Source organism: Cynocephalus volans, chromosome 1 (assembly GCF_027409185.1).
Source record: "Cynocephalus volans isolate mCynVol1 chromosome 1, mCynVol1.pri, whole genome shotgun sequence".
NCBI lineage: Eukaryota > Metazoa > Chordata > Mammalia > Dermoptera > Cynocephalidae > Cynocephalus > Cynocephalus volans.
This window is the reverse complement of record NC_084460.1, coordinates 60922122-60935741: the sequence shown is the minus strand read 5'-3', so window position 1 is coordinate 60935741 and position 13620 is coordinate 60922122. Positions and strand designations below refer to the sequence as shown.

At 39.3% G+C, this 13620-nt stretch overlaps 1 protein-coding gene across 1 annotated transcript; it reads left to right on the top strand.

The window, feature by feature from the left end:
- Nucleotides 1-213: 213 nt before the first annotated feature.
- POLR2D (RNA polymerase II subunit D) lies at nucleotides 214-13581 on the top strand. Its single transcript, XM_063092174.1, has 4 exons — nucleotides 214-308; nucleotides 5350-5530; nucleotides 11501-11596; nucleotides 13027-13581. Exons 1-4 carry the CDS (start codon nucleotides 236-238, stop codon nucleotides 13103-13105), a joined length of 429 nt encoding a protein of 142 aa, XP_062948244.1. The 5' UTR covers nucleotides 214-235; the 3' UTR covers nucleotides 13106-13581.
- Nucleotides 13582-13620: the final 39 nt, after the last annotated feature.

Here is a 13620-nt window from a genome sequence, read left to right as displayed (position 1 = left end):
AGGACGTATTGGAGAAGAGAAGGAGCACGGTTTCTCCCACGCGGACAGGGAACGTCAGGTACCCCGCCACCCCGATCCCCTCTCCCCGCCCGCCGGAACCGTCCCTCCGTCTTCCCCGGCCGCCTTCCTTGGCCCCGCCCACCGCCCCGCCCCAGACCACGCCCTCTCCGTGGCCGGAGCCGGCGCTTCCGTGCTTCCGCTTCCGGCGGTGTTTGTGGTGGTGCTCGGCGCAGCGATGGCGGCAGGCGTCAGTGATCCCCGGGCCGGCGACGTAGAGGAGGACGCCTCACAGCTCATCTTTCCGAAAGGTGGGTCCCAGGGCTGCCGGACACTTCCGCCACCTCGCGTGTCGCCGCAGGCATGGTGTTATCCGCCCGGGTCGGTCCGGCGGCATAGGGCTGGGAGGAGGAGGGACGCGGACCGGGGAGAGGCCCGGCCCGGCACACGCTGGATTCTTTTCCCTAATCAGTGCACTGGTTTATTACTGATTAAAACCTGTCCTTACCACTTTTATTAGTGTACAGCTTTGTTTATCTTTGACACATCCTTCCAGAACTTCGCAGTTTGTTAACAGATAAAATAGATTAATTAAGACAGGCTGGCTCGGTGCCTCAGACAGGACCATCTTGTTTCCACGGCCCCATCCCTGGAATCCTCGGCCCCCAACTCCACTCTGCCTCGGAACGGCCTCTTGCGACCTGTTTTAAGTCGTTTTATTTGTTTGTTTTGGCAGCAGGCTGGTACGGGGGATCCGGGGATCCGAACCCTTGATCTTGGTGTTATAACGACTGACGTAACCCGCCAGTTCTTTAACTATTTTATCTGGTAATAAACTGCGAAGTTCTGGAGCGATGTCTCAAAAAGCCGTACGCTAAGATGGTAAGGACAGGTTTTAATCAGTAATATACTGTTGCACTAGGGAAGAGAGTCCAGCGTGAACTAAACTCGACTTTGATTTGTACAGAACCTGAGAGTCAGAGAAGTGAAAAATTACAAAGAAGCGGGATGGGCAGGGTTGGTCCATCTGAAACTCACCTTGGTTTGTTGACTGGCTCCTATCCAAGTTAGGCTCCTACCCTACCACAGAGACTGACACAGGAGCCCTATCTTCAGGTATTGGCTAGAACGAACAGTAAAAATTTGGCAACCTTGAGTTTTCTCAGGCATGCATTTTAAGGGGAGCAGGGAAGGGTCATCGTAGGGATGCGCTCTTGAGCTGTTAGGAACCATATCAGTGTTTTGTCAGGTCTTTATGGGCCAAGGTTGAAGCCTAGTCAAGAAGAAGGCTCAGAGAAGCCTGGCTAGAGTTTGGTCAAGGAGAGAATCTTTGTCAAATGGCAGCAAGCAAAGCACACTTCTCTGTCAGGGTACTTGTTCTGTGCAGTGGGATGTATTTTATTTGTAATTTAGCAACCCAAAATAAGCAGGAGACTTAAGATTTAAAAATGCTATATCGTACAGGTAGTGGAAAAAACAAAGTAGATAGGAGAGACCTTAACAATACCCTCCTGTTTTAAAATTTATTATATCCACAGTAAAAAGTGAAACTTCACATTCTTTTCATCTGAAGTACTGTGAAAAGTTTAGTGCTTATCCTTCCAAACTAATCTTATGCTTATATAGAAATATATACATACACACCTACACTTTTCCCCACAAAAATTGGGTTATAATGTAGACATCCTACAGCTTTTTAAAAATTTGAGGATATATTGTAAAGGGCTAGATAGTAGATATTCTTTTAAAGGGCTAGATAGTACTTACTGGTTGTATCATAATATTTTTTATCTTTTTTTTTTTTTAAAGATGACCAGTAAGGGGATCTTAACCCTTGACTTGGTGTTGTCAGCAGCACGCTCACCCAGTGAGCTAACCAGCCATCCCTATATAGGATCCAAACCTGTGGCTTTGGTGTTATCAGCATCACACTCTCCCCAGTGAGCCACAGGCTGGCCCCTTTGTTTATCTATTGTTAGACATATTGGTTGCTTCCAGTTGTTTATTTCACGGAATGAAATTCAAATATTTCCGTAGGACAGATTCATGAAAGTTTTTGGCATAATGGAAATATACGTTTCTTTTTTAAGGTGTAATAACTAAAAAGCAGATGGTTTTCTTAATTTTGTGATAAATTAAGTCAATTTTTTGTACTTGGGTTTTGTCTAAGTACTTTTTATTTAGTGTTTTGTTTTGTGTTTTACACTCTGAAAATATTTGTTTTGATAAAATCAGGTAGCATTTGATACACATGAAAATTGTATTGAGGGCTGGCCAGTTAGCTTAGTTGGTTAGAGCACAGCCTTGTAACACAAAGGTAACAGTTTTGTATCCCCATGCCGGCCAGCCACCAAAAATAAATAAATACATGAAATTTTTTTTAAAAAAGTAAATTATAAAAAAATGTATGGAATCAGGTGTAATTAATTTTCTTTTTTGCGGGGCAGCAGACTGGTATAGGGGGATCTGAACCTTTGATCTTGGTGTTACAACACTGCACTCTAACCAATTGAGCTAACCGGTCAGCCCTGAATCAGGTGTAATTAGATCTTAGAGCACATCTATTAACAGTGTTAGAGTTCTGAATACGTTATCTTTAATTTCTCAACTGACAAAGACATAGGAAATGTTTATTATGTATTTTAGGACATATGTAGATATATAGAAACAACAGTACTTAAAAGATAAGGAAGCCTTTGCCATAGGTTGGAAAGTAAACAGGTGTTTATTATTTCATTGTATGACTGAAAGAATGAGTGAGACAACTCAAAGCTTCTGGGTGTCTTCAGTGGTAGTTTTCATGAGCTATTTGCCTGCAAATAAAATCTGTCCATCATTAACAGCAACTGTATTGAGGAAATAAGCCATTTTTTCCAGAAAGGAGTATATAATCCCAGTCACTCCCTCTCCACCTAAAGAAATCCCCTGACTCATTTTGTACTGGAGAGAAAAAAGTGCAATATAAGAAGACCATCTGAAAATGCCACTCTTATTGTAAAACACTTATTAATAGTTGTAATGAAGGGGCCGGCCCGTGGCTCACTCGGGAGAGTGCGGTGCTGATAACACCAAGGCCCCGGGTTCGGATCCCATATATGGATGGCTGGTTCGCTCACTGGGTGAGCGTGGTGCTGACCACACCAAGTCAAGGGTTAAGATCCCCTTACCGGTCATCTTTAAAAAAAATAATAAAAAAATAAAATAAAATAATAGTTGTAATGAAGGATCCTTAAGAAAATTCCCAGATGAGATGCTGGGCAAGGAATTGTTTTCCCTTCTTTAGGAACAGAAATTAATAAATTGTGGCCATTGTTCTTAAGATGCCTGCACAAGGGAGGAAAACATGCAGATCCCCAATCTATATCCCTTTCCCGAGTGTGTGTGTATGCGTCTATGATTTAACCTACAATATGTTTGTTGGGATTAGCCATGGGGAGAGGCCCCTCCTGGCCGTAATTATAAAAATTGTCTGAACTGCCCCTTCTCCTGCCATTTGTTGATGCTGAATCCTGGAAATGCTTCCCAAAGCGTCTGTGGGTAGGTCTCGGCACTCCTTTCCTAGGCCCCCTGAGTCACAGTTCTGCTGCCTTCACCTTTCCTTGGCTAAAAAGAGTGAGGATAGTATATAAATAGTACTTGGGCATTGCCCTTAATGAGGAAGAGGTGTCCTGAAAGTTTCATCCCATTACATGGTTTAGTGCAGAAAGGGAGGCATCTCTAACTTGGGCCAATTTTCCAGGAGCCTTAAAAGCATCCACAGCTATACTGAACTTGTGATTATTAGTAGTAACTCTTGTTACGCCTCTTAATCCTCATTTTGTAAGATTGTATTAATGCTGCAGACTCAGAAGCTGAGACTAACTGGCTAATTAGCCTCTTCTTCCTGTTTTCGGTAGTGGGTACTTATGTCTCTTTTTACTCTCACGTTAGAGTTTTGGGGTCATATAGTCCTGATACTTAATGCCTTTTTTCGCTGACTGCTCTGGTGCAGTAGTTTCTTCACTGGTACTTATTATACTACCTTTTGGGGTTGAAGATGAAAAGTGGTAAAGTTTTTGGTACAGAATAGTCACTTAATGTGGTATATCCCCTGTTACAGGCTAATGGACTAGGAAAGAAGGTGCTCTTAGTTTCTTCTTGTTCAAACTCTGCCGCCCTCAGGGAGAAAAATAGCTTTTGGATGTCTGTTATATTCAGTAGCAATAAGTACCTTTCAAATAAAAATACTGTTTCCTCCTGGCACCTCACATAGGCTGTCCATGTTGTAGAACAAGAATGAATCTCTTTTCACCTGGCTCAAGAAATGAGAAGTCCTTACTCTGATGGAACTGTTAGTGATTTCCCCAATAGAAAACATTCCCATATCACATATAAATGCCAAATTGCAAATAATTTTGGATTTTGCTCACTGTTGCTTCCTCTTCTTGTATGTGGGATTATAAACATGAGTTCATGTTTATGAATGAATGGTTTCTACTCTGGGGGAACTCACTTGTAAGGGAAAGGCAGATAAAAGCCAGCTCTAATACTTTGAGATAAGTATTAGGAACATATGGTCCTATGGGAATATAAGGGAGAGAATGATATTACCAAGGGAATAATAGCATTTTTAAACAGTGTTATTCTGGAAACATAGGAAAAGGTTGCCAAATATTATGGAAAAGAGGCAATAGTTTTTCTTTTTCAAACTTAATTTTTAAGGAGTGCTTATAATAGATTTGTGCAGGTACAAAGATAGAATTTGGGGTACATTTTTTTTTTTTTTTTAAAGATGACCGGTAAGGGGATCTTAACCCTTGACTTGGTGTTGTCAGCACCACGCTCAGCCAGTGAGCAAACCGGCCATCCCTATATGGGATCCGAACCCGGGGCCTTGGTGTTATCAGCACCGCACTCTCCCGAGTGAGCCACGGGCCAGCCCTGGGGTACATTATTAATGTATGTTTCCAGACACCTGGCTCTCCATAACATGTAACAGTTCTTTAAATTGAGAGTATGTTAGCATTATAGAAATATAAAAATTATGAGCTCATGCGGGCTAGAGGAAAATAATCGTGCTCCATTTTGAAATTAGTAACTGGCCTAATCAGGAAAATGATGTCATTATTTAATAGCATATCTAGGTCAGGTACTTTGGTGTCACTAACTATCTAGCCTAATTGAGCTAAATTTTAGTATCTCATGAACTCCACTGTGCCTTGTGGTACACGAGTGTGGATGAAGGTAAAGATGTGAAGTAGGAAGCCCCTTGATTTCTGCAGGGGTAGAGAAATGTTCAAATACAAAATGAGCATTTAGAAGCAGGCTTTTGAAGGAATATTTTCAGCTGGCATTTATGCTTGTCACAAATAGAGTTTGAAACAGCTGAGACACTTCTAAATTCAGAAGTTCATATGCTTCTGGAGCATCGAAAGCAACAGAATGAGAGTGCAGAGGATGAACAGGAACTCTCGGAGGTCTTCATGAAAACTTTAAACTACACAGCCCGTTTCAGTCGTTTCAAAAACAGAGAGACCATTGCCAGTGTCCGTAGGTAAGTGCTAAAAGAAAGTTTTTATTAATCCAAACTACTGGACATCTGCAAGTAGAATGCTCGCCCCTCACCCCTTTCCTAGGCTTCATCTGTGAGGTTTTGTGTGTGTGTGTTTGTGTGTTTAATGAAAGTAAAATAATGTTCTTGTCAAAATTTTAAAAATTGCTTTGGCCACCTGCTTTTATACCCCAAATCCGAGGTGTCTTTCTGTAAAGTAACTTTCACATGCATACACACATACTTATAAAAAACATAACATTCTTTTGTGGAGTTTTTTAAAATTATTTTTAAATAAAGGGGGCTTATTTATTTTTTACCTAAATTGTCTTAGTGATCTTTATATGTTAATAAATGTAGATCAAGGGCATTCTTTCTGGATCTTTGCTTTTACCTTTACCTTTCGTTTTTTTTTCGGTGGCTGACAGGTATAGGAATCTGACCCTTGACCTTAGTATTATAACACTGTTCTCTAACTAAGCTAACTGGCCATCCCTGCTTTACCTTTTCAGGGGTAACCAGCTTTTAGCACTCTTTCCTAAGGCATTACTTCTCAAATTGGGTTAGATGTATCCTGGGAGACACAGTGATGTTCTGGGGTATATAGGAGGTCACAGAAAGATGGCACATCATTCTGAAGTATTAGTTTCATTTGATGGTAGGTGATTTAAAACAGTTTTACATTAAAGCAAACAAATCCCAGCATATTGTGGAGTAAAGCAAAAATATGCATATGAATTTTTATATTTTCTTGAGACTTAAAACCTTAAAGTTACAAAAAGTCATTTGAACCTATGACTCCAGGTCCCCTGGGAGTTCTTGTTTGTTCTACTTTGGTGAAAATGTTTGAGAAGTACTGTCCTAAGGAAAGGTCAGATGGACAAAAGATATATATACACAGGTCTTCTTCAGACAGCTATTTATCGTAATAACCAAAGATAAAAACAACCTAAACATACAACAGTAATTATATAAATTGTGGTAAATCCATTTGATGGGCCACTATATTATCATTAAAAATTGTGGTAGAAAATGAAATTGAAAGATATTCACATATGTAAAGTGTGGACAGAATGAGTATAATCTGTTTTTTTAAATGGGGGGGTGTGTGTGGAAAAAATTGGAACTGTGCAGACATTCCATACAAAACTATAAACTGTTAGGACTCAGGGATGACTTGACTAAATGAAGGTGGATTTGCACAGTTATGAATAAGAAGTCTTAATTATTATACAATTGTCAGTTATCCCAAAATTATGTATACATTTAGTGCCGTTCTAAATACTGAAGGGATTGGGGGGGCATTTAATAAAATGATCTTAAATTTGTAAGAACTGCCAGTAAATTTTTTAAAAAGGATAATGAAGTGGAGTTTACCCTACAAGATACCAAAATACAGTAAAAATCAACAGTAATTAAAATAGTGACACTTTGGCATGAGAATGGATCGTTGGAATAGAATAGAAAGTTCAGGAAAAGATTCAAATATGAATTTGTCATATTTTATACGAGTCTGGTATGTTATAAAGATGGCACTGTAAAAAAAAAGAGAGAGAGAGAGATGGCACTCTAAGTTAGTGGGGAAATAGGAGTATTTTAAAACAAAGTTTCTTCTTTTTTTTTTGGTGGCTGGCTGATGTGGGATCCGAACCTTTGACCTTAATGTTACAACATCACACTCTAACCAACTAAGTTAACTGGCCAGCCTTAAACAAAGTTTAAACCTTATACTTTACACCAAAATAAATTTCTGAAGAATTAAAAATTTGGATGTAAGCTATGATGTAAAAAAGTACTATGTGATAACATGAGCAAATGTATATTGTCTTGGCTATGGTTGACAAGACTTTAAATATGGGGAAAATGGATGAACTATAGTTGAATGTAAGCTTTTTTTTTTTTTTTTTTTTAAAAAAGATGACCGGTAAGGGCGAACTCAACCCTTGGCTTGGTGTTGTCAACACCACGCTCAGCCAGTGAGCGAACCGGCCATCCCTATATGGGATCCGAACCCGTGGCCTTGGTGTTATCAGCACTGCACTCTCCCGAGTGAGCCATGGGCCGGCCCTGAATGTAAGCTTTTTGAGGGTGGGGATTTAGTCATGTTCTCCACTTTGTTGATCTCATTGTAGCCACTAAATATTTGTTGAATAAGTAAATGAATTTGCATAAGTATCTTTAAATTTCCCTATATCAAATAAAATGCCATATGTAAAATTTAAGTATGAATAAACTGAGGATTGATATTGTTAATATTAAGAGCTCTAACAAATATGATTGATAACACCAAGATTAAAGATTCAGATCCCTGAACCAGCCAGCTGCCAAAAACAAAAAACAAATAAAAAATGAGAGATGACACCTAGTTTTTACAAAATAGACTAGTCTCTAATGGTTCAATGTACATAAGAACTTCAACTGGCTAGCTATTTCACGTGAAATAATGTTCATCCTCAAGGAAATCAAAGAAATGGTAAAATACCTAAGTAAATTTTAAAAGATTGAGAAGAATGGGAAACCTAGTGTAACAAGTAGAGGAAATAGGGACTTTGATTCATTGCTGTTGGAAATGTGTATTGATAAATCCCTTTTTAGGGCACAGTCTGGCACTGGATATCCAAAGCCTTCAGGATGGGCATGTACTTTGACTGAATAGTTCTACTTCCAGGAATTGATCTTTATTTTTTATTTTTATTTATTTATTTATTTATTTTTAAAAGATGATCGGTAAGGGGATCTTAACCCTTGACTTGGTGTTGTCAGCACCACGCTCACCCAGTGAGCAACTGGCCATCCCTATATGGGATCCGAACCCGTGGCCTTGGTGTTATCAGCACCACACTCTCCCGAGTGAGCCACGGGCCGGCCCAGGAACTAATCTTTAAAACACACAGTAATCAATCAGATACACAAAGAAGTATGCATTTACGGTGATATTTCTGAGGAAAAAACTTTTTTTCTACTCTGTTACACAGTCACTCAGCACAACACTTTTTGTTTTGTTTTTTGACTAGGCTATTTATTTATTTATTTTTTATTAGCATATTCACTGTTACAAATCATACTTATTCTTTATACCCCTTGCCCAATCTCCCCCCTCTCCTTCCCCTCCTCTTTTCTTTCCCCCTCCCCGTCCCTCCTCTAATAATAATAGATTTGTTCTCTCCATCTGTTAAATTAATTGTTCCTCTGTTGGTTTGTTGCCTAGATGATCTGTCCAGTACTGAGACAAGTGTGATCAAGTCCTGCCCTGTTATCGTAAATCAGATGCTGCTTCTATTACTCTGGAGTGTGCTTTGTGGAGAGGGAGGACTTCTTTTTTTTTTTTTTGGTCTCCAGCACAACACTTCTGACACCGGACTTGTGGGGTTTCACACACCAAACAGTTCTTCAGTGACATCTGTTGGGTGTCGCATAATTGAATTCTGTTCTAATGCTATATACCTGGAGATGATGTCAGATCCCACAGATTGAGTGCTCAGATGCCAATCACAAGCCCCAGGTTTGACGTGTACTTCTGACCTACTAGCTATAAATTGGGGGTTCCTATGACCCCTTCCTCGGGTTAGAGCAGCTCACAGAACTCAGGAACACACTTCAATTACATTTACCTATTTATTCCAAAGGGTATTTATAAAGGATACAAATGAACAGCTAGATGAAGAGATACATAGAATGAGGTTCAGAATGGTCCCAAGGGCAGGAGCTTCTATTCCTGTTAAGTTGGGATGTGACACTCTCCCTGCACATGGATGTATTCTTGTTCACCACCCCAGAAACTCTCTGAAGCCTGTCCTTTTGGGTTTTTATGGAGGCTTCATTATGTAGGCATGATTGACTACAACCATTGGACTTTGGTGATCAATTCAACCTTCAGCCCCTCTCCTCTCTCCGGAGGGAGGGAATGGGGGTAGAAAGGTTGAAAGTTACAGCCCTCTAATCACATGGTTGGTTCCCCTGGCAACCAGCCCCCATTCTGAGGATATCCAGGATCCCACTGGAGTTCTCATTAGAACAAAAGATGCTCCTGTCACCCAGGATATTCCAGGGGATTTAGGAGCTCTGAGTTAGAAACTGGGGTCAAGGACCAAATATTACAAAAAAAGATTATCCTATTGCCCCTATCTATAAGGGTTTTAGGAGCTCTATATCAGGAATCGGGCAGAGACCAATATAAATATTTCTTCTCATATCACAATATCACAGTGTTCAAAAAGCATTATTTAAAATAGTGGGGGCCGGCCTGTGGCTCACTCGGGAGAGTGTGGTGCTGATAACACCAAGGCCACGGGTTCGGATCCCATATAGGGATGGCTGGTTAGCTGACTGGGTGAGCGTGGTGCTGACAACACAAAGTCAAGGGTTAAGATCCCCTTACCGGTCATCTTTTAAATAAATAAATAAATAAATAAATAAAATAAAATAAAATAGTGAATAATTGGAAACAAGTGAAATGTTCAACAGCAGGAAATTTGATATGTAAATTATGGCACAACCTTTCAATGGGCTGCTATGCTAAAGATAGAGTTATGTATGTACAGCCTTGGAAATCAGTATTGTTGAGTGAAAAAAGACCAGTTACAGAATAAAATTTGTTATGATTTCTTTTGTTTAAAAATGTATATATAAAGAGAGGGAAGGAGGGGGATCTCCATGAAAATGTTAACACTGGTTATTTGGTTATTTCTTGGTAAAATTTCAGGTTATTTTCACCTTTTTGATTTTTTTTTCATATCGTTTGTAAATAAGCATGTGTTCATTTTACAACAAATCTCTCCACATTTGTGCACACGCTACTCTATGAACCTCTTCCCATATAGCTATGTCTACAGTTTTTTCTTTACAAAATGAAAGTATCTTTATTCTCAGAAGTTTTTTGTTTTCGTTTTTGTTTTTGTTTTGTTTGTTTTGGGCAGCTGGCCAGTATAGGAGTTCGAACCCCTGACCTTGGTGTTATCGGCACCATGCTGTCCCAAGTGAGCTAACTTTATTAGCTTTATTAAGTGACAGAAAATTAGAAAATAAAAGTGAGTTTATATTCCAAAACATAGAAAAATGTTTGGAATGATATACTAAGTTGGTGATGTTAATTTTGTTTAGGTAGTGATATAGGTAACTTATTTTTCTGTTTTTCTGTATTTTCTAAATTGCGTTGTGATGGGTATTATGCTTGTGAAAGAGTTACAGGCACAGTAAATTTTTGTTTCTTAGTAGAAAATTGAAGGTCATCTCTGAAACTAAATTTACAATAGAAGAGGTAGATGTAAATCCAAGACAGTTTTTTTTTTTTTTTTTTTTTTAAAGATCACCAGTAAGGGGATCTTAACCCTTGACTTGGTAGCACCATGCTCACCCAGTGAGCTAACCAGCCATCCCTATATAGGATCCGAACCCGTGGCCTTGGTATTATCAGTACCACACTCTCCTGAGTGAGCCATGGGCCAGCCCCCAAGATAGTTTTTATATTGACTATTATTTTATACAGTTTGAACATTTCTAGTTTTAAAATAAGCAGTTTACATATAGATTTGCACAAAATAGGGTATCTTGTATTTTTTTATTACTAGATAAGTTAAAAAGAGAATTCACTTCCATGTCAAAATAACTAATAGATTGGACATCTAACATCATGTGCTTACATAAATTTTAATAACAAAGCAAGAAAGAGTAGTAGGAAGAGCTGAGAGCGACAAAATAAATTCCTGGGCAAATGTATAGTCCTTGAGGTATAGAGTGGTTTTTCTTAAATGGTGATGACACGTGCTTCTCCACCCTCATGTGTTCTCTTTGCTTTCATTGTCTCTGCCTGTTTTCTCTGGAGCTTCCTGTTCTTTAGGGGTAGGAACAGGGAATGATTTGAAATGGGATTCTGCAGCCAGCGTAACTGTAATTAAAAGATTGCAAATGGTCCTCTTTTTCCTATTGGTCATTCTTTGATTTTTTGTTTGTTTTGATTTTCCTCCCTGCAATCAGCTTGCTACTCCAGAAAAAGCTTCATAAGTTTGAGTTGGCCTGTTTGGCCAACCTGTGTCCAGAGACTGCTGAGGAGTCAAAGGCTCTGATACCAAGGTTAGTACCAGTTGTGATAAGTTCTTTGTGTATTGGATAATTTCCTACAAATAGAATTACTGTCTAAAAGGTGTATGCATTTAAAATTTCAATAGATATTGCCAACATTGAACAAAAGTACCTTTTTAACAGTGTATGATAATGATAGTTTTATACCACACTGAGTGATAGCAAAAATGTGGAACAGTTATAACTCTCATACACTGATGGTAGTAGTGCAAATTAGTACAATCACTTTGGAGAGCAATTTCATTATGTCTAGTAAAGTTAAAGATGAATATACCCCATGACCCAGAAATCCATTCCTGAGTACATCTTAAAGGCAACTCACATAGGTTTACAAGGAGCCATGTAGGCCTGTGCTCACTGCTGCACTGGCAGTAATAACAGAATTAAGCAGTCTGTCAGAAGAACCATCTGCTCTACAATAATATTGGGGAACCTGATCACACCTCTCAGTATTGGACAGATCATCTAGGCAACAAATCAACAGAGTAAACATTACTCTTTCAGAAGGAGAGAAGAAATCTAGGGTAATTAGAGGGGGGAGGGAAAGGGGGATGGAGAGAGATTGGACAAGGGGCATAAAGAATAAGTACGATTTATAACTACATATATGCTAGTGATATTGATTTGATCAACATATCTCAACGTTGAACCGCCAAAATATGTATAATCAATTTTGATTCAATAAAAATTTATTAAAAAAGAATTAGTCTGTGAGTCAGTAAGACTGTGGATAAATGAATCGTTATATGGTCATACAGTGTTTATTATACAGAAGTGAAAAAATTAATGAATTACAACAACATGGTGGGCTGAGCCCGTGGCGCACTCGGTAGCGTGCTGCGCTAGCAGCGCGGCGACGCTCCCGCCGCCGCGGGTTCAGATCCTATATAAGGATGATCGGTGCACTCCCTGGCTGAGCGCCGGTCACCGGGAAAAAAAAAAAAAAAAAAAAACAACATGGTGAGCAAATGCCAAAATGAATTTTGAGAGAAAAAATTGCAGAAGGATACAATACATGTAGTATGATGCCGTTTCTTATAAAATTTAAAAACAGTGCTGCATATTGCTACAGATACATAAATATACAGTAAGTATAAAAATATGTGTGAGTGATAAATACCAAATTTAGGATAGTGGTTAGTTTTGGAGAAGGAGGGGAAGGTGTTGGGATGGGGGAGCATACACAGAGCCACCAATTGTTCCTGTTAAGTTTATGAAGAAATCTAAACCAAGTAGGGCTAACTATTAAGGCTATTTTTTTATACCTTTTGTATGTTTGAAATTTTTCATGTTCTTCTGTGGAAAAAACAGAAAAGAAATACAGGTGAAAGGTAAGGGTGTCAGAGATGATCATGCCTCAAAGAAGAGTGTGGAGAAGTTGCCCATTGCTAACACACACATTTCTTTTGGTTTTCTTGTAGCCTGGAGGGGAGGTTTGAAGACGAGGAGCTGCAGCAGATTCTTGATGATATCCAGACAAAACGCAGCTTTCAGTATTAGTCTCCAAACATCACACTGCTTGAGGGAACCACATCCCCAGCACAGTACCACCTTCCCAGGGTCTGGGGCTGACTTGCACAGACATTCTACTGTAGAAAACAGTTGGTCTTCCTGTGGAGAGAACACTCCAGCTTGGTGTTGGTTTAGATTGCTGTTTCAAATGTGACTGTTAGACCATACTGACCATGTAATCTTGGATTGGCATTGCAGTGACTACCTGTGGCTTCCTGTACATGCTTCCGGGAAGGGTGGGGTGGGGCGATGTGAAGCCATGCTATTGACTACCTGATACTGTGGTTTTTGGCCCCCATTTTATTTTTTATTCCTAATATCTCATGTTTTAATTTCAATGTGTTTATAGTTTTTGAAACTAGACTAGAACATAGAAAACTTGTATAGGGAATGAACTGTCTTACCTAGATGCAGAAGTAAGAATTAAAGCAGACTTGTATCACTGTTTGAAATTCTTAAAGAAAGGATGAGAATGTTGATGACTAAGAGAGACTTGGCATCAG